Consider the following 21,880-nt stretch of genomic DNA (forward strand, 5'->3'; position numbering starts at 1 on the left):
GCCGGTGTAACTCCGGAAAATGGACTGTTCTATGTAGCCGACAAAGTGACAGGCATGGCTGGGGCCCATGCGAGTGCCCTTGGCTACCCCTTTCATTTGGAGCAAGTGGGAGGATTGGAAGGAGAAATTATTGAGGGTGAGGACCAGTTCAGCCAAACGAATAAGAGTGTCAGTGGAAGAGTACTGGTGTGGATGTCAGGAGAGAAAGAAATGGAGGACTTGGAGGCCCTGGTCATGTCGGATGGAGGTGTAGAGGGACTGGATGCCCATGCAGAAGATGAGGTGTTTTGGGGCAGGGGAAATAGAAGTATTGGAGGATGTGGAGGGCTTGGGTGGTGTCCTGAATGCATGTGGTGAGTTCCTGGACCAGGGGAGAGGACAGTATCCTGGTAGGTGGAGACGAGTTCAGTGGGGCAGGAGCAGGCTGAAACGATAGGTTAGCCAGGGTAATCAGGCTTGTGGATCTTGGACAGAATCGGGCGGTGTGGGGTTACCGAACTATGAGATCCCTGAGATGATGAGGTTGTGTATGGTGTGGGAGATGATGGTTTGGTGATGGGGGGTGAGGTCATGGTCAAAGGAACGGTAGGAGAAGGTGTCTTCGAGTTGGCGCCTGGCTTCAGCGGTGTAGAGGTCAGTTGGCGCCTGGCTTCAGTGGTGTAAAGGTCAGATCTGGGAATGGTCTGGAGTCCCTGATGACTATGTCTGCAGGAAGGGTGACCAGCTACAGCTCCTCACATAATGTGTTGTTCAGTTGGATCTGTTGGTGGACATACTGAGGAGCATACAGAGGACAGAGAGTGTGATAGCCACTAGTTATGGGAACGTGGTTACACCACAGGTTCAGTCAGGTTAGATGGGTTACTGCCAGAAGAAGGCAGACAGGTAGAGCAGGAGTCTCCTGTGGCTATTACCCTCTCTAACAAGTATACTGTTTGGATATTGCTAGGGGGGGAATAGCCTGTCATAGGAGTACAAAAGCAGCAGTTGTAGTGCCTGTGGCACTACAACTGGCTCTGCTGTGGAGCAGGGTCGGGCAAAATCCAAGCAAGTGATAGTGGTGGGAGACTCGCTAGTTGGGGCACAGGCAGATGTTTCCGTGGTCATGTTAAGATGTCTCTGAGCAGTTGCATGAAATTCTTAAGGAGGAGGGGGAGCAGCCAGGAGGTATTGTGCACATTGGTACCAATGACATAGGTAGAAAAAGAGATGAGGTCCTGCAGAGTGAGTACAGGGAGTTAGGAAAGAAGCTGAAAAGCAGCACTTTGAGGGTTGTGATCTCTGGGATACCACCAGTGCCACCTGATAGTGAGGCAAGGAATAGAAAGATAGGACAGATGAACACATGGCTAAGAAACTGATGCAAGGGTCAGTGTTTCAGGTTCTTTAATCATTGGGACCTCTTCTGGTATGGCAGTGACCTAGAAAACAAGGACAGGTTGCACCTAAACTGGAGGAGAACCAACATCCTCACAGGGAGGTTTGTTGGAGCTACTCAAGAGGGTTTAATGTAGAGTGGCAGTGGTTTGGGAACCAGAGCAGCAGGTCAGCAAGTGGAGGGATTGAGGGGAAGGTAAGAACCAGTAAGTCAGAAAAGAAGGCTAGGCAGAGACAGGTAAATGAACACAATGGTACTAATGAAGTGTGTTTATTTCAATACAAGAAGTATAATGGTAAGGCAGATGAGCTTAGAGCCTGAATCGTACATGGGACTATGATGTTGTGACCATTACAGAGACTTGGTTGAGAGAGGGACAGGACTGGCTGCTCAACTTTCCAGTATTTTGTTGTCTTAGATGAGATAGAGAGGAAGGTAAAAGAGGAGGTGAAATTGCATCACTAATTAGGGAGAATGTCACATCTGCACTCGGGGAGGACATATTGGAGAGCTCATACCCTGAGGCAATATGGGTGGAGCTCAAACATAAGTTGGGTGCAATTACACAGATAGGATTATACTATGGGCACCCCCAATAGCCACCAAGACATTGAGGAACAATCATTCAGACAGATTATGGAAAGATGCAATAACAACAGGCTTGTCATAGTGTCACACTTTATCTTCCCTAAAATTGATTGGGACTGTCTTGGAACAAGAGGCTTAGATCTGGCGGAATTTGTTAAATGCATTCAAGAAGGTTTCTTTCAACAGTATGTGCATTGTCCAACTACAGGAGGGGCCATACTGGACCTTGTATTGGCTAATGAACCTGGCCAGGTAATTGACCTTTCAATGAGATAGCATTTTGGAAACAGTGATCACAACTTCTTAGGTTTTAAGATAGTTATGACTAAGGATAAGTCAGGACCTTGTGTGAAGGTACTAAATTGGACGAGGACAAATTATGTCAATATTAGGCAGGAACTAGAGAGTGTTAATTGGAAGGAGATGTTATTGAGCAAGTTCGCATTTGACATGTAGCACTATTAAAAGACCTGCTGATCAGAGTTCAGGGCTGGCATTTTCCAGTAAGGAGGAAGGACAAGGATGGCAAGGTAAGGGACCCTTGGATAGTGAGTGAGGTTGTGAATTTAGTCAAAAGGAAAAAAGTGGCATATGTATGGTTTAGGAAGCTAAAATTGGACAGGAAACTCAAGCAGGGAATTAGGAGAGCAAGAAGGGGCCATGAAATGACTTTGGCAGGTAGGATTAAAGAGAATCCCAAGGCATTCTATACATTCATTAAAAAATAAAAGTATAGGTAGGGAGAAGATAAGCCCACTTAAAAGTAAAGGAAGGAAATTGTGCTTGGACGCAGAGAATGTGGGTGAGATCCTAAATGAGTACTTTGTTCCAGTATTCACCCAGGAGAAGGATTTGGAGGATAGTGAAATTTCTGTGGAGCATGCTAATATGTTAGGGTATTTTGAAATCAAGAAAGAAGTGGTGTTGAACAGCATTAAGGTAGATAAGTACCCATGGCCTGATGGTATTTACCTCAGGATTTTGAGAGAGGCAAGAGAGGAGATTGCAATACCTTGACCAAGATTGTTGCATCCTCGCTAGGCACTGTAGCGGACCCAGAGGACAGGCAAGTAGCTAATGTTGTTCCTCTGTTCAAGGATGGAAGTAGGGGCAATTCAAGAAACTATTGACTGGTGAGTTGGGAAGCTATTTGAAAGAATTCTTAGGGATAGGATTTATGTGCATTTGGTAAAGCATGCCTGAATTAGAAACAGTATGTTTCTACCCTCTATGAAGATGGTGCAGAAAAAGTTTACCCAGGATGCTGCCTTTTTGGAGGATATGAGCTTTAAGGAGAGGCTCGAAAGAACCTGGGTTGTTTTCCCTGGGGCGTTGGAGGCTGAGTTCAGACTTGATAAAAGTCTATAAAATTTGAAGATCTATAGATTGGTTTGATGATCAGAATCTTTTTTCCCAGAGTTGAAACATCTAATACTGGGGGGCAGGGGTGGGGGGGGGGGAGGGGGAGGGGGAGGTGTATGCACTGAATGTGAGGGGAAAGTTCAAAGGAGATATGAGGGATAAGTTTTTTTACACAGCGGTCAGAGTTTGGAAAGCGCTGTGAGGCATGCTAGTGGAGGCAAATACGACAGGGCCTTTTAAGGGATTTTTATATAAGCACATGAATATGCAAGGAGTGGAGGGATATGGAACATGGGCAGGCAGAAGGGACTAGGTTTAATTTGGCATCATGTTCAACACAGCATCATTGGCAGAAGGGCTCATTTTTGTGCTGTACAGTTCTATGTTCTAAGTAACATTTGTGCCACACAAGAGCCAAGCAATAATCATCTTCAACAAGATAAAATCTAACCACCACCCCTTATTATTCAATGTCATTATGATCATCGAATATTGCACCACCAATATCCTGAGGGTTACCATTGACCAGAAACTGAACTGGGCTAGCCATATAAATACTGTAGCTACATGAGGTCATAGACTCGGAATTCTACAGTGAATAACTCACCTCCAAGCTCCCCAAAAGCTGTCCACCATTTACAAGGCACAAGTCAGGAGTATGATGGAATCCTCTCCAAATGCCTGGATGAGTATAGTTCCAGCAACACTCAAGAACTTTGTCATCATCCAGGGTAAACCAATACATTGATTGGCACCATAACCACAAACATTCATTCCCTGTACTGCCTATGCTCAGTATTCGCACTGTATACCATCTGTAAGACGCACTGCAGAAATTTACTAAGATTCCTTAAATTGCACCTTGTAAACCAATGACTGCTAACATCCATAAGGACTAGGGCAGCAGATAATGGGAACATCACTACTTGCAAGTTCCCGTCCAAGTCACTCACCAACCTAACTTGTAAATATATCGCTGTTCCTTCAATGTTGTTGAGCCAAAGTCTAGGAACTCTCACCCGAATAACATTGTGGGTCTACGTACACCGAATGAGCCAAAGTTCACCACCACCTTCTGAAGTGCAACCAGAGATGGCCAATAAATGCTGATCCAGCCATCCTGCCCACATTCCACAAATGAATTTCAAAAAAGGATTTGGTTTATAGATGTCAGTATCTATGTACAAATTATAATAGTTGTAAGGAATATTAACTATCACTAACATGAGTCAGGTCAGATTCTTGTTTCTCCATCAGAAGACAGTGCCAGAATTAAATTGAACTGCCCTATACTTCATGCAATAACTGTGTTATAAAACAGAGCAAGCAGAACTTCATTGTAGCTCAAAAGTTAACCCTCTTGTACAGACTACCTTCTCCAACATTAGGCTCAAACATTTTGCTCTTAGTTTACACATTATACAATGGTATAAACACGATGTTACATGACAACTACCCATTCTCTACACCCCCAGGGCTCTGACTTGACAAGTACAAGCAATCCAGAAGTCACACAATTCTTCCAGAGCATGTTAATTTGGACCTGGAAGATTGACCAATCTGCCACCTGAGGATTGTTGACCTTGATTCTCATTTTTATCTTGAGTGGTGTGTGAACCATTACCATTCTGATGTTCCTCATTGCATTTGTTCCAATAAAGTTATAATGGACAATGATACAAGATTCCTGCAGTTCTTCCATTCAATCCCACCACTGTACAGATAATATACAATTGTTGCTGAACTTCCAATCCTTCTTGGATGTGTATTTAGCAAAGCTGTATAAAAGTCATTTTTTAAAAAATAAAATGTAAAGATGTCTGATCATTTATACCATATTCAGCCTATCTCAGTGAGATGGTTTAAATCCAGAAGTATTTGAATCACTCTTCGACAAATTATGGTGCACTGTTAGATATGACCACATTGGAATCTTACATAGAATGAATATTTCAATAGACAATAGACAATAGGTGCAGGAATAGGCCATTCTGCCCTTCAAGCCTGCACCACCATTCAATATGATCATGGCTGATCATCCTTAATCAGTATCCTGTTCCTGCCTTATCTCCATAACCCTTGATTCCACTATCCTTGAGAGGTCTATCCAACTCTTTCTTAAATGAATCCAGAGACTGGGCTTCCACTGCCCTCTGGGGCAGAGCATTCCACACAGCCACCACTCTCTGGGTGAAGAAATTTCTCCTCATTTCTGTCCTAAATGGTCTACCCCGTATTTTTAAGCTGTGTCCTCTGGTTCGGCACTCACCCATCAGAGGAAACATGTTTCCTGCCTCCAGAATATCCAATCCTTTAATAATCTTATATGTCTCAATCAGATCCCCTCTCAGTCTTCTAAACTCAAGGGTATACAAGCCCAGTCGCTCCAGTCTTTCAGCGTAAGGTAGTCCCACCATTCCAGGAATTGACCTCGTGAACCTATGCTGCACTCCCTCAATAGCCAGAATGTCTTTCCTCAAATTTGGAGACCAGAACTGCACACAGTACTCCAGGTGTGGTCTCACCAGGGCCCTGTACAGCTGCAGAAGCACCTCTTTGCTTCTATCCTCAATCTTTCTTGTTATGAAGGCCAGCATGCTATTAGCCTTCTTCACTACCTGTTGTACCTTCATTGACTGGTGTATAAGAACACCCAGATCTCTCTGTACTGCCCCTTTACCTAAATTGATTCCATTGAGGTAGTAGTCTGCCTTCCTGTCCTTGCCATCAAAGTGGATAACCATACATTTATCCACATTAAACTGCATCTGCCATGCATCTGACCACTCACCTAACTTGTCCAGGTCATCCTTTAATCTCCTAACATCCTCCTCACATTTCACCCTGCCACCCAGCTTTGTATCATCAGCAAATTTGCTAATGTTATTGCTAATACCATCTTCTATATCATTAACATATATTGTAAAAAGTGCGATCCTAGTACTGATCCCTGCCTGTCATTCCGAAATGGAGCCATTTAGCACTACTCTTTGTTTCCTATCAGCCAACTAACTTTCAATCCAATACCATGTGCCCTAATTTTGCTCACGAACTTCCTATGTGGGACTTTATCAAAAGCTTTCTGAAAGTCCATCTACTGGATCTCCCTTGTCCATCTTCAGAGTTACATCCTCAAAAAATTCCAGAAGATTAGTCAAGCACGATTTCCCCTTCATAAATCCATGCTGACTCTGACCTATCCTGTTACTACTATCCAGATGTGTCGTAATTTCATCCTTTATAATAGATTCCAGCATTGTTCCCACCACTGAGGTCAGACTAACTGGTCTATAATTTCCTGTTTTCTCTCTCCCACCTTTCTTAAAAAGTGGTATAACATTAGCCACCCTCTAATCTGCAGGAACTGATCCGAAATCTATCGAACTCTGGAAAATAATCACCAACGCAGCCACGATTTCTCAAGCCACCTCCTTCAGTACCCTGGGATGTAGACCATCAGGCCCCAGGGACTTATCAACCTTCAGACCTAACAGTCTCTCTAACACAAATTCCTGGCAAATATAAATTCCCTTAAGTGCAGGTCCTTCAGTCACTGTTACCTCAGGGAGATTTGCTTGTGTCTTCCCGAGTGAACGCAGATCTGAAGTTCCAATTCAATTCTTCTGCCATTTTTTTGTTCCCCGTAATATATTCCCCTGTTTCTGTCTTCAAGGGCCCAATTTTAGTCTTAACCATTTTTTTGCCTTTCACATACCTAAAAAAGCTTTTACTATCCTCCTTTATATTATTGGCCAATTTACCTTCGTACCTCATTTTTCCTCTGCGTATTTCCTTCTTAGTAATCCTCTGTTGTTCTTTAAAAACTTCCCAGTCTTCTGTTTTCCCACTTATCTTTGCTATGTTATACTTTTTCTCTTTTAATTTTATATGTTTCTTAACTTCCCTCGTCAGCCACGGCCACCCATGCCTCCTCCTAGGATCTTTCTTCCTTTTTGGAATGAACTGATCCTGCAACTTCTGCATTATACACAGAAATATCCGCCATTGTTCCTCCACTGTCATCCCATCTAAGGTATTGCACCATTGAACTTTAGCCAGCTCCTCCCTCATAGCTCCATAGTTCCCTCTATTCAACAGAAATATTGTCACTTCCGATTGTACCCTCTCCCTCTCAAATTGCAGATTGAAGCTTATTGTATTATGGTCACTACTTCCCAATGGCTCCTTCACTTCGAGGTCCCTGACCAATTCTGGTTCGTTGCACAATATCAGATCCAGAATTGCCTTCTCCCTGGTCGGCTCCAGCACCAGTTGTTCTAAGAATCCATCTCTGAGGCATTCCACAAAATCTCTTTCTTGAGGTCCAATACCATCCTGATTCTCCCAGTCTACCTGCATGTTAAAATCCCCCATAACAACTGTAGTAACACCTTTGCGACAGGTCAATTTCAGCTCCTGATTCAACTTACATCCGACATCCAGACTACTGTTTGGGGGCCTGTAGATGACTCCCAAGAGGGTCTTTTTACCCTTAGTATTTCTCAGCTCTATCCACACTGACTCTACATCCCCTGACTCTAGGTCCCCCAGCGCAAGGGACTGAATATCATCCCTTACCAACATGGCCACCCCACCCCCTCTGCCCGTCAGTCTTTCCTTACGATAGCACGTGTAGCCTTGAATATTCATTTCCCAGGCCCTGTCCACGTGAAGCCACGTCTCAGTTATCCCCACAATATCGTATCTGCCAATTTCCAAAAGAGCCTCAAGCTCATCCATCTTAATTCTAATACATCGTGCATTCATGTATAGTATTTTTAATTTTTACTGCCCTCACCCTTCCCAAGAACTCCTATTTCACTCAACCTTACAACATGATCCCTTTCTGAGTTTTCTGCCTCATTGATACTTTTGTCTTTCTTGACTTCTCTTGTTCTAACTTTCCCTTCAATTTCCTTCTTTAACATCCAGTTTGTCCCCTCCACCCCCCCCCCCCCCCCCCCGCTACTTAGTTTAAACGTAGCTGTGTTGCAGTAGCAAACCTGCCTGCCAGAATGCTGGTCCCTAACCTATTAAGGTGCAAACCGTCCCTCTTGTATAATTTATGTTTACCACAAAACATACCCCAGTGATCCAAGAATTTAAATCCTTGCTTTCCGCACCAGTTCCCCAGCTACACGTTCAAGACCATTATCTCCCTGTTTCTGGCCTCACCAGCCCGAGGAACTGGAAGCAAACCGGAGATAACCACCCTGGACGTCCTGCTTTTCAGCCTTCTTCCTATTTCTCCGAAGTCCCACTGTAGTATGTTCCTCCTCTTCTTCCCAACATCATTTGTGCCGACATGTACCACCACCTCTGGCTCTTCACCTTCGTCCTTGAGGATTTTCTGCACTCTGTGATATCTTTAACCCTGGCACCAGGAAGGCAACACACCATCCTTAAGTCCCATCTCTGCCACAAAAACCCAGGTCAGTTCCTCTCACTATGGAGTCCCCTATTACCACAGTTCTGTGTGATGTCCGACTCTTCCGCTCTGCCTCTGCGCCAACTTTTGATTGACAGACCTGGCCGCCTCATGGACTGGCAGTGTCATCTGTCTCTACTGTTTCCAAAAGATTCAACTTGTTTCTGACAGGTACTTCCCCCGGGATCTCTTGCACCTGTCTCCTCTCTGCCTTCCTCATCATCTGCTCTCTTATGCTCTCTTCTGGTATGGTTGGTGTAATAACCTCGCTGAAGGTCTTGTCCAGAAAGATCTTGTTCTCTCGGATGAGCCTAAGGTCCTCGAGTTCTTTCATCAGTGCTGCAATATGCTCTGTCATTAGCTGAACGTGCACACACTTTCCACACATGTACGAGCCAGACACACCAGAGTCGTTGACCTCCCACATCAAGCATGTAGCACACTGAACCAGCTTGGCAGTCATGTCTTCACCCTCTTCAACTGTGGCGTAATCACTTCACTCAACCTCCTTGTCAAAGACTCCTGAACTAAAACCTTACTCTTCAATCCACAGGAACTTCCTTGGACCTTCTTTTTGGGGCAAGTCTGTGGACTCTTAATTTGGGTTAGAGGAGGAGAGAGGGAAGGAGGCCCTACTTTGTAGGACCTGGGGTCTAGAACACACCCACTCCAATAACAATCAATTTCATGTAAAACCCTGGCAAATTTGTCCATGTGGCTTTGTTTTCCTTCAATCAATAATGAAAAGTTGAGAACAATAAGGTAAGACCATTAAAACCTATTTCCATAATTTGGTTGAATGGGAATCAATGGCTCTCTGCATTTGAGCCTGTAAATTCCACACTCTTTACAGTCAGTTATGAGATCCTCAATCTCATGAGATCTCTGGCCACCAAGTTGATGCCTGAGCCCTAGCTTTGCACTCGATATTGCCCAAACATTGCTGGTGTAATTTGTCTAGGATGTCATCTCTGAGTGAAGCTGGAATGATCAGTATGTCATCAAGTACTAATGGGTTAGGAAATGATTCATGTTCACCAGTGAATTCCAAATTAGATGTTGCAAGGTTGTCAACAGTAATTCAGAAGAAGACAGCTGTTGTTTTTTGCTGCTTCCCCTGCACCAATTTGTTTTGTAGGCAAATCTCATGGAAACAAAACCTCTACGTCCTTGAAGGTATTTATACCAGTTCTTTATCAAATAATAGAGAGACCAAACATTTATGGTGCTCACTTTATGAGAACTTTCTGGACATCTGTGCATGTCTGAACATTCTTGATCTTTTGGAAGGCAACTTCCTGATGTGAATGATAACACCGTCATCATGTTTTTTTGAGTAGTTGTTTCAAGCTTTCAGTCATTGTCATAGTGAGGTAAAGATTTTGCCAATTGCCCATTGATGCATTGGTAGTAATTTTCCAAGAATCCTTAATTTCTGGAAAAATATCAGAGGATTGGAAAGCTGCCAATGTATTTGAAAAGGGATGGAGACAAAAACAGGCAACTATAAACTAGTTAACATAACATCTATCTTTGTGGAGTCTATTATAAGAGTAATAGCAGAGTATTTAGAAATAGATAACGAAATCAAGCAGAGTCAGCATGGCATCATGAATGAGAAATTCTGTCTGACAAATTTGTTGGAATTCTTTGAGGTAAAAGCGGTGTAGATAAAGGGGCACTACTAGACATTTGGATTTACAAAAGGCATTTAATAAAGGTCCAGCATCTTAAAGTTACTTAGTACGATAAAAGCCCATGCTAAGGGAAGTAAGTACATTCACATAGATAGATGATTAATTAACTGATAGGAGACAGAAAGTTGCGATAAAGTGATAAGGGCGGGGAGGATGCCTTTTCAAAGTAGAAACGTGTAACTAGTGGAGTTCCACAGGGATCACAGTTATTTACAAAATATATTAATGACATGGATGAAGGAAGTGAATATACTCAACAAGTTTGCAAATGATACCAAATAAGTGGAAAGGCAAGTGGTGAGGATGGCACATGGAATTTGCTGAGGAATAGAGACAGATTAGGTGAGTGGCAAACCTTAGCAGATAGAATACAACATGAGACAACGTGAGATTGTACACTCTGGCAGGAAGAATACAGGAGCTGAATACTAAATCCAGAGAAGGTAATGTCCACCTTCTTCCTGAATCAATGATTCCCCAACACTGTAGTTGACAGGGCCCTCAGCCAAATCCAAACTATTTCCCACACTTTGGGCCTCACCTCCTCTCTTTCCTCCCACATCAGAGATAGGGTCCCCTTTTTCCTCACCTACCATCTCACTAGCATCCACATCCATAGGGTCATTAGCCGCCATATTTGCCACTTCCACCATGATACCACCCCCAGACACTAGCAGCAGTGCTACAAAATGCCTGCAGAAATTCACCAAAGATCTTCACACAGCACCTTCCAAACCATGACCACTTCCATCTAGAAGGACAAGGGCAGCAGATATATGTTCACTCTTCAAGTTCCACCCAAGCCAGTCACCATCTTAACGTGGAAATATATCACCATTCCTTCACTGTCACTGCATTAAAATCCCAGAATTCCCTCCCTAATGGCATTGTGGATCCACCCATAGCAGGTAGACTGCAACGGTTCAAGAAGGCAGCTCACCACCACCTTCTCAAGGGCAATTAGGGATAGGCAATAAATGCTGCCCACTTCAACCGTCTCTTCACCATTCAAGGCCAAAGCACATCTTCCAGGTGAAGCAGTGCACCTGCACTTCACACAACCTAGCTTATTGTATTCGCTGCTCACAATGTAGTCTACTCTACATTGAGGAAACAAAGTGCAGATTGGATGACTGCTTTGCAGAATACCTACATTCTGTCCACTGATAAGACGTTGAGCTTTAGTTGTCTGCACTTCAACACACCACCATGTTCCCTGCCCAACATCTCTGTCTCAGGTTTGCTGCAGTGTTCCAGCAAAGCTCAGTGCAAGCTGGGTGAACAGCATCTCATTTTCTGCTTGGGAATTCTGCAGCCTTCTGGCCTTAATATTAAGTTCAACAATTTTAGGACTTGACGCCATGTCCTTGCCCCAAACCTACACATCAGGTCCTCTCATCACATAAACTGCTATCATTCATAACCAATCCCATTTTTAGCAGCAGCTGGAGCAGAGAGCGCGAGGACCAGGGAGCTGTCGGGACGGTAAATTTCCGGCAGCAGAGCTGAGTGGGAATGATCGAATTGCGCTCTGGCAAGGTGAGTGAACTGATATATTGGGTTCAGCAGCTGAACCCAAGACACTGCATGTGCAGTGTTTCCCACGTGTCTTCTTCCTCTAACCAAAACAAAAGACTCTGTGGTGTGTTGATAAGGTTAAGTTTTTCTATTTCTTTTTTATCATGTGCTTGGTAAAAAATGTTCTTTTTTTCTTTTCTCACTTATCTATTATTTGATGTTATAGTTCGATGAAGTTAAGCTTAAGAATAAAAATGGCAGGAGATCTCAGACCTGTGTTATGCTCGTCTTGCTCCGTATGGGAGCTCAGAGAAGCAGCTGATGTCCCTGACCCCTTCACCTGCAAGAAGTGTGTCCAGCTGCAGCTCTTGTTAGACTGCATGACAGCTCTGGAGCTGTGGATCATGGATAGCATGTTTAGTGAATTGTCGAGAGTGTGGTGCTGGAAAGTCACAGCAGGTCAGGCAGCATCTGAGTAGCAGGAGAATCGACGTTTCAGGCAAGAGCTCTTCTTCAGGAATGGAATTGATCACACCGCAGATTGGGATTGCTGAGGGAGAAAGGAAATGGGTGACCAAAAGGCAGAGAAAGAGGGGGAAGGCAGTGCAGGTGTCCCCTGTGGTCATCTCCCTCCAAAACAGGTATACCGTTTTGGATACGGTTGGGGCAGATGGCTCACCAGGGGAAACAAGGAATTAAGAAGACTAAAAGGGACCATGAAATATCTTTAGCAAACAGGGTTAAGGAAAATCCCAAAGCTTTTTTATTCGTATATATGGAGCAAGAAGGCATCTAGAGAAAGGGTTGGCCCACTCAAGGGCAAACGAGGAAAGTTATGCATGGAGTCAGAGGAAATGGGTGAAATTCTTAATGAGTACTTTGCATCGGTATTCACCGAGTAGAGGGCTATGATGGATATTGAGGTTAGGGATTAGTTTGATTACTGTAGGTCAAGTTGGCACAAGGAGGGAGGAAGTGTTGGGTATTCTAAAAGGCATTAAGATAGACAAGTGTCCAGATCCTGATGGGATCTATCCCAGATTACTGACAGCAGTGAGAGAGGAAATAGTTGGGGCCTTAACAGATATCTTTGCAGCATCCTTGAATATGGGTGAGGTCCCAGAGGACTGGAGAATTCCTAATGTTGTCCCCTTGTTTAAGAAGGGTAGCAGGGATAATTCAAGTAATTATGGACCAGTGATCCTGACATCAGTGATCGGGAAGCTGCTAGAGAAGATACTGAGGGATAGGATCTATTTACATTTGGAAGAAAATGGGCTTATCAGCTAACCAGGCAACATGGTTTTGTGTAGGGAGATCATGTCTTACCAACTTAATATAATTCTTTGAGGAAGTGACAAAGGTGATTGGTGAGGTAAGGGCTGTCGATGTCATATACATATGTCATATACAATAAGGCGTTTGATAAGGTTCTCCATGGTAAGGGGCTGATGGAGAAAGTCAAGTCCCATGGGGTCCAGGGTGTACTAGCTAGATGTATAGAGAACTGGCTGTGCAGCAGGAGGCTGAGAGCATTGGTAGAAGGGAATTTCTCAAAATGGAGAATTGTGACCAGTGGTGTTCAACAGGGATCTGTGTTGGGACCACTGTTGTTTGTGATAGACAAAAATGATCTGGAGGAAAGAATAGGTGGTCTGATTGGCAAGTTTATAGATGACACTAAGGTTGGGGGACTAGCAGAAAGTGAAGGAGACTGTCAGAGAACGCAGCAGAGTATAGATAGATTGGAGAGTTGGGTGGAGAAATGGCAGATGGAGTTCAATCCTGGAAATGTGATGTGATGCATTTTGGAAGATCCAATTCAAGAGCAAAATTTAATGTGAATGGAAAAGCCCTGCGGAAAACTGATGTATAGAGATATCTGGGTGTTCAGGTCCACTGTACCCTGAAGATTGAAATGCATTTCGATAGAGTGATCAAGAAGGCATATGACATGCTTTCCCTCATCGGCATTGAGTACAAGATTTGGGATGTCATGTTACAGTTGTATAGGATTTTGGCTGGGTCACATTTGGAATACTGTGTACAGTTCTGGTCGCCACATTACCAAAAGGATGTGAATGCTCTGGAGTGGGTGAAGAAGAGGTTAGCCAGGATATTGCCTGGTATGGAGGGTGGTAGCTATGAAGAAAGGTTGAGTAGATTGGGGGGACCTGATTGAGGTCTACAAAATTTTGAGAGGTATAGACAGGGTAAATAGCACAAAGCTTTTTCCCAGGGTGGGGGACTCAATTACTAAGGGTCATGAGTTTAAGGTGAAGGGGAAAAGTTTAAGGGAGGTATGCATGGAAAGTTCTTTATGCTGAGGTTGGTGGGTACCTGGAATGCATTGCCAGTGAAGGTGGTACAGGTGGGCATGATAGCGTCATTTAAAATGTATCTAGACAGATACATGAATGGGCAGGGAGCAGAGGGATACAGATCCTTAGAAAATAGGTGACAGGTTTAGATAGAGGATCTGGATCAGCACAGGCTTGGTGACCTGAAGGGCCTACTCCTGTGCTGTAATTATCTTTGTTCTTTGTCCAGTGATTAATACCCCCTATTAGCAGCCGGTCATTCCCCTTTAACTTCTCCTTTGTTTGCCCAACTATTTTTCCCTCTTTCTTTGGGCTCTATCTCCACTTATTATTTGCTCTCCCCCTTCCTCAACTCCATCTCCTGTATAAATATCAACCTTTGTCTAGCTACCATCAGTTCTGAAGAAGGCTCACTGGACCCAAAATGTTAACTCTGATTTCTCTCCACAAATGCTGCCAGACCTGCAGAGTTTTTCCAGCAATTTCTGTTTCTTGTTTTTGTTTCTGATTTTCAGCACCTGCAGTCCTTTCAGGCTTTTTTCCCGAGAAGGTTTGCTCAATTAATACTTAAGAAGAGAGGTTATGAACATTAGGCTTGTAGCCATTGGAATTTAGAAGATGAGGAGACAAGCTTATTGAAAAATAGAGGATTCTTAGGAGACTGAAAAGGTTGACATTGAGAGTTTATTTCCCTTTGTAAGAGACAGAAAAGTGGAGTGAGAACTATCAGATTAGCCATGATCTCATGAATGTCAGAGCGTGCTTGATGAGCTGAATTGCATACTTTTACTCCTACGTCTTATGGTATTATATGGTATTACAATTCACCATGCTGTGATTTGAGTTGCATAATTTCTATATATATTTTGATATAATTTATTTTGACTTTGGATTTTTGAATTTAAACTAGTCATATTGGGTTTTCCTCATGCCGGGAGGGGTTTAATGATGAACTTTTATGCATTTCTGTAGCCATGGTAATTTTTTCTAAAACAGTGTGAGAAAGGGACTTCCTGGAGAATAATGGGTTTTTGTTAAGATTGGGAGAATTTAAAGAGTGAATAAGGCAAACAATTGTGCATTAGGCTTTAGTTTGGAAGGTCATTATTTTTTGATTCGGGGAAACACATAGCCTGGAAATTAAAGAGTTTTATTTTATTTTCAATTTAGCCAGGTCTGCAGGTTTCTTAGCTGACGTTTGATATATAAAGTGGCTGCTCCTCAGAAAGAAGGAAAATAATTTATAAGGCATTTTGTCAGAAGTTCCAGACCAGAAGCATTTGGTTAAATCCCTAAAGCATTTATATGATGGTGAGAATGTTTGTTTTCCATTTATGACAAATCAAAGCCCAGCATTATACCATTTGTATCAATAATTGTGTAAAGGTGGAGGTGCCACATTATAGAAAAGATGAAAATGCATTGGACAGAGTGTAGAAGTAATTTACTAGAGTAGCTCCAAGTACGAGAAAATTCAGATATGAGCAAATTTGAAAAAGTTGGGTCTGTTCTCCCTGAAGAAAAGGCAGAGAGAAAATTTGATTAAAGTTTTAAAAATTGTGAGCAGCCTGGACACAGAAGATAGGGTGAAATGGTTTTTGCTTGTAAAAGAAACAAGAAAAAGAGGGCATAATTTAAAGTGATGTACAAATGAAGCAAGGTAATGTGAGAAAAATGTTTTTGCACACCAAGTTGTTAAGTTATTGAATACACAGTATGGAAATATAGGGGCGGCAGTTTAAATTGAGGCATTTAAGAAGGCACTGGATTTTTTTTAGATAGTAATGGGTGCAGGGAAATGGGGGAAATGAATGAGATTGATACTAGATTATAGAATGGATTATATAATAATACCGTTGCAGGCCTCCTTCTGCACCTTAATAATTCTGTATTTCTGCGATGTGTCCCAAGAAGCAGCTTTATGCCATCTTCCCCAATAATGCCATATTCCCCAAGAACTAAATGGATTCTTTGGAGAATTCATGCTTCTTATGTAAATAAGCTCAGAGATCATGTTTTGTGATCATCTCCTCGTATATCAGAATGTCATTCCCTTTTAAACCTTGCAATATATTGTAAATTGAAAGATTTCTGGCCCTGGCCAACCTCAAAACTGTTGAAACAATGTCTCTCAAATGGAATGATATAAGTAGCCAGCAGCCTTGTTTGGTCATCTTATGGGACCTGCCAGAATCCACTATTGACAAGTTTGATAAAAAAATTCTGTTTGGTTGACCCTTTGGGTTTTAATCACCCTGGAAATTATACCTTATTTCCTGAAATTGCTTCAGAACTTGAGGTATGTGGAATTTTCCTTCGGCGTAGAAATATGATTCAGCCATTCCTTAATATAATGTTATGTTCAGTATTGAGTTTGCCTAATCTTGTGAAGAATTTAGGGTTATCTATCTTAAAGACATACTTACTTCTTTGCTGATGTAGTTTGAGCTTTTGAGAAAGATTGAGAGCACAACACACTTTCTTGCTCAAAAGTGAAGTTTGCAGATTCTGAATTATATATTCATTCCTACTAGTTGACATTTATTCTGTAGTGTTACTCGTAACATCACTAATTTTGGGAGTTCCATATGCACCAGACACCTCTGGATCTTGGGGTGATTTTTGCAGTCATGACACACAGTGGACATTTGCCCTTGTATAAAGAATAAATTGCGTAAGTTGTTCATAAACAATTTCAGTCATAACCAGTTATGATGGATTTCTCCTAGGAATTCCTCAAGTAATTCTCAAATGGAGGTATATCTTCAAATGCTGATATCCCTTCTAATGGAGATGGATGATTCACTATGTAAAGTTCTTTATGGAGTCATAGGGTAATACAGCATTGAAAGAGGCATTTATGTATGGTACTTCCATTAGTTCTTTCCACAGATGTTACATACTTATGTTATGACTGGAGACTGTCTTTGCCTTGAAAGATTTTTTCTTCTGTAGTAGTGACGTTGATTCTTCATATCTAATGTTTAGCTTTTTGCGATGCTTATTTAGTGTGTTTCTACCGTATGAAGCAAATAGGTTCGGTTATTCATCTGTGATAAAGTTATGTCTCCTCTCAGGATCTCCGTGATTTTTCCTGGACTCTGCTTTCAAGAAGATTTGGACAGCTGTTTCCCAAGTTACATCCTCCTTGGACTATTTAAGATCTGGTAATGACTGATCAAATATTTTGATGACAGTATTGTCCCATATGAATTCAGATTGCAAGGCTCCATCTTCTCGGGTTTCAACGAATCTATAGAGATTATCAATAATTTCATATGGATTCTCCTGGAAATTTAATGATTCTATTAAATTATGGTCATTCAACAACTATATTTGTTCTTCAGATGAAGTCAAAAGCTTTTATAAAATCAAAAGTGTTTGTGTCTTCTATTTGCTCTCAATTTATAGTCTCGTCAGTTATACTCCATATGCAAGTATATTAACTTGTTCTATTTCTGATTTGATACTCAGTTTTGAAGCAATTCAATTTCTTAAGAACTGTTTTCTGCGTGAAGTTTAATGTTTTGTTCTGTTAAAGCCATCTGATGGGAAGTATTTGTTTAAAATTTCTCCTTAATTAAATGACTAAACTTATTATTGTGAAAATGTTTTAGCCTCCACAATTAACATTTTATTTCAATCTAATGTTCCATAAGCTTGCTCTGATTTAAACTTTACAGTTCAAAATCACTGAAGATCAGAAATAAAGATAAAATACTGGACATAGCAGCCAGGTACCATCTGACCTGAAACATTATTTCAGTTTCTGAGGAGACAGAAACCAAAATGTTTTCAACATTTTCTAATTTCAATGTTGATTTTATGATTTGACTCCTCTATGTCTGAGCCTTGAGATGGGCATATTTGCATGCATGAGTCAGGGTCACATTGAAAGCTCATATGCTGCATGACTGAATAATAACAGGAGGTACACAGCAATGCTCCAGTTGCAATGTTTCTTATCTCAATAAATTATCTCTTGCAATACAAATAAAGTCTGCATACAAGAGCATTTTAGCAAATTATTGACAACTATCTACATTGAATTTTATACCTTTCTTAGTCTATAATAAAATCCAGACTCTTATTACAGGAACACTGTCTGAAAATAGAAACCTAAATGGCATTTGTTGCTCCGCAATATTGCTTGTTTCTATTGTATCCTGGAGTTTGCCATTTCCATATATGAACGGTCTAGTAATATTCAAAGCAGTGCAGCAAGCTACCAGTAATTAAATTCCTAGGCACTTGAATCATTTCTAAAACACATGAGCACAAGATAAGTCCGTGTAAGAGCAAATAATCAAGGCTACATGATTAAGCTTTATTAAATCATAGCTTACGGCAATGTGTTTGCATGTTTTAATTTCTGCATATTCTTCATGGTTAGTCGTGAGTGCAGACAGAGAGAAACCTCAGAGGATTTATTAGTAATAAAACCAAACATTAGTTGAGATCATGCAAAAATATGTTAGGGTTCAACAGCCTAGCAAACCTTTTGAAAATTGTGACAGTTAAAATGAGTCAACACCTTTTTGGAACCAGACTTTGGAAATGATGAGGATTTGATTCTTGAGAATATTCCACCTTTGCACTCTTGCTGAAAACCACAATTTCAAAGAGGAAAATTTAATTTTATTCAAAGTATTATAGTTAAGTTTTCTTTTTTTTCTTAACTATGTGATAGATTTTTCAAAGAAAGACTTGAATGTAATTTCCATTAGATTTCAGACCAATATTGCAACTGTTGACCATTCCAAAAACTTTATCTACCATAATTCTCTAAATGGAAGCAAAATTAATAGTAAAATTAGAGTCATACCATAGTAACATATCATACAGGAAAGAAATCCAATCTGGTTAGTGATGCAAGGAAATTCCAGGAGTGAATTTTGTCCCCTGACTATTTTTAGATTGGAAACACTGAAGAACATGGTTGACAGCAGTCTGTTCCCTTGACAAGGATGTAATGAATAGGCAATATAGAACCTGTGAGCAAATGAACTGGCCTCTATGGATAACCTATGGTCAACCAATGCATCAAGTTTTAGTGTTCCATGATGTATCCGGAATAGCAAAATCATAGTGCTGTTTCTGAACATAACTATTTTCATTTAAGAACAATGGTGTGCTCATTTTATTTCTTTCACTTCTTGTTTTTATCTCTCAACAACACAGCAATTTAACTGCATGTTGAGGAAAATGATAAAGAATGTTTTTAGATGTATCATAGAAAATATTGAAGTTAATGGTTGAATTCTATGAAAATCAAATAGAAATCATAAAATCATCTCACAGAAAAAAAGGGAAATCATTCTTTACCATATAAGTTAAGAGTAAAATAGATGACATACAATGAATAGTCAGAAAAATGCTGATTTGGAGCAGAGGGGAAGAATTATTATGAAAAACATAATTGAAATTGTCATCCAAGTACATGCCTGCAAATCCAAAAAGTCCACAGTTGTAGCACAACACCAACAATCTACATTTATATAGTGCACTTAACATAATAATGCTTGCATCTTTAATGAAGGAGAGCTAGTGGATGAGATGTATTAGGACTTTCAGAATTCTTACGATGAAGTCCTATATAGGAAGTACATAAATAAAATTAAAATACATGGGATTGAAGGGAGTATACTAGTATGGATGGAGAATTAGTTAACTGACAGAAAGCAGAGATCAGGAATAAATGAAACATTCTAAGGATGGCAGAATATTATTAGTCCTATAGGCACCTCTGCAGAGATCAGTTCACAATCAATATAAATGATTTGAACGTGGGGAACAATTGTATTATTTCCAAATTTGCTAATAATATCAAAATGGGCAGGAAAGCACCTTGCAAGGAAGATACAGGGACACTTTGAAAGACATGACAGCCTCATTGAATGGATTAGAACATGTCAGATGGAACATAATGTAAATAATTGTAAAGTTATTCACTTTGGTCGAAAAAAATTTTGGGGGGGCGGCATGGTGGCTCAGTGGTTAGCACTGCTGCCTCACAGCACCAGGGACCCAGGTTCAATTCCAGCCTTGGACGACTGTCTGTGTGGAGTTTGCACATTCTCCCCGTGTCTGCGTGGGTTCCCTCCGGATGCTCCGGTTTCCTCCCACACTCCAAAGATGTGCAGTTCAGGTGTATTGGCCATGCTAAATTACCCATAGTGTTAGGTGCATTAGTCAGAGGGAAATGGGTCTGGGTAGGTTACTCTTCGAAGGGTCAGTGTGAACTTGTTGGGCCGAAGGGCTTGTTTCCACACTTAGGGAATCTAATCTAATCTAATCTAAAAAGGGCTGAATATTTCATAAATGGTGAGAGTTTAGGACGCATTGATGCCCAAGAAAACCTAGGTGGCCTTGTTCATGAGTCAGTAAAAGTTAGTGAATGGATGCAACATGAAATTAGGAAAGCAAATGGTACATTGTGCTTCACCACAAGGGGAATTGAGACCAGGAGTAAAAATGTCTGATTTTAGTTGTGTACAACCTTGGTGAAATCTCACCTGGAGCATTGTATGTAGCTTGGACCCTTTATGTAAGGAGGGCTATATTTGCCATAGAGGTTCACCAGATTTATTTCTGGGATGGCAGGATTGTCTGATGAGGAGAGATTGAGGAGGTAGATTCTATATTCCCAAGAGTTTCAAAGAATGAGAGGTGAACTCATTAAAGCTTACAAAACTCTTGCAGAGCACGACAGGCTGTATAGTTATTAAAATACACTTAATAAATTAATTACTAGTGTCTAGAGCACCAATAACAACCTGCTATCCTTAGAATGTTGCACTTATTCCTAATCTCTGCTTTTTGCCTGTTAATCAATTCTCCATCCACACCAATGCTCCTCTCAATCCCAAGTGCTTTAATTTTATCTGCCCTATTTGGGGAGTCTAAAACTTGGAAACATAATCTCAGGATAAGAAGTAGGCTATATAATGAGAAGGAATTTCTTCATTCTCTTTGGTAAATCTTTGGAATTCTATCCCAGAGGGCTGCGGAAGATCAGTTATTGATTATCTTCAAGACTAGTGACATGATGACAAAAATTCATTGCTGTAAATTAAACTTCAAATGGAATATGATGTGAAGTTAGGATTATCCTTGCACAAAGAAGGTCTTTCAGCATTAAAGCAATTGTGGTGGAACTAGGTCTTAGCCTTTAGGGACTTAAGCAAAGACAATAGGTTAAAGAAAATGAGCTATGCTCATTGGCAAAATAAAGGCAAGAAATTGGACTCACTTGCACCTACTGTTAAGCCACTACCAGTTCTCTTAGAGTCCAAAATAGTGTCCAGTGTTCAAGCCACAGGTTAAATCAGGCTCAGCAACACTTGGTGCAGATATTCACGTATGTACAGTAATTTGCATACAATGCCAACTGGAACTGTGCTATCTTGGAAAACCAAAATTCTTCTGTAAGCTGCCCCATGAAAATCCCCATATAAGTTCATGAAATATGAATCATAATTGAGAGAGATTGCTGAGAATGATTGTGGTTTGGTCCACTGCACAGTTTCTAAGGCTCGAGTTGCAGTTGGTCGATATGTCATTTGAAGAATTCACTGACCTTGACTAC

General features: G+C 41.1%; 1 protein-coding gene across 2 annotated transcripts in view; it reads right to left on the reverse strand.

The window, feature by feature from the left end:
• syk (spleen tyrosine kinase) overlaps window positions 1-21,880 on the reverse strand; it is a 199,035-nt gene that overhangs the window by 37,779 nt on the left and 139,376 nt on the right. For both annotated transcript variants that reach the window (XM_087997072.1, XM_043714053.2), the window contains exon 7: window positions 18,827-18,895. In XM_087997072.1, coding sequence (XP_087853198.1) covers window positions 18,827-18,895 — 69 coding nt within the window. The remainder of the gene's footprint in view (window positions 1-18,826; window positions 18,896-21,880) is intronic.

The sequence above is a fragment of the Chiloscyllium plagiosum genome, unplaced genomic scaffold (assembly GCF_037043375.1).
Source record: "Chiloscyllium plagiosum isolate Xiang-an unplaced genomic scaffold, Cpla_swu_hap1 HiC_scaffold_2, whole genome shotgun sequence".
NCBI lineage: Eukaryota > Metazoa > Chordata > Chondrichthyes > Orectolobiformes > Hemiscylliidae > Chiloscyllium > Chiloscyllium plagiosum.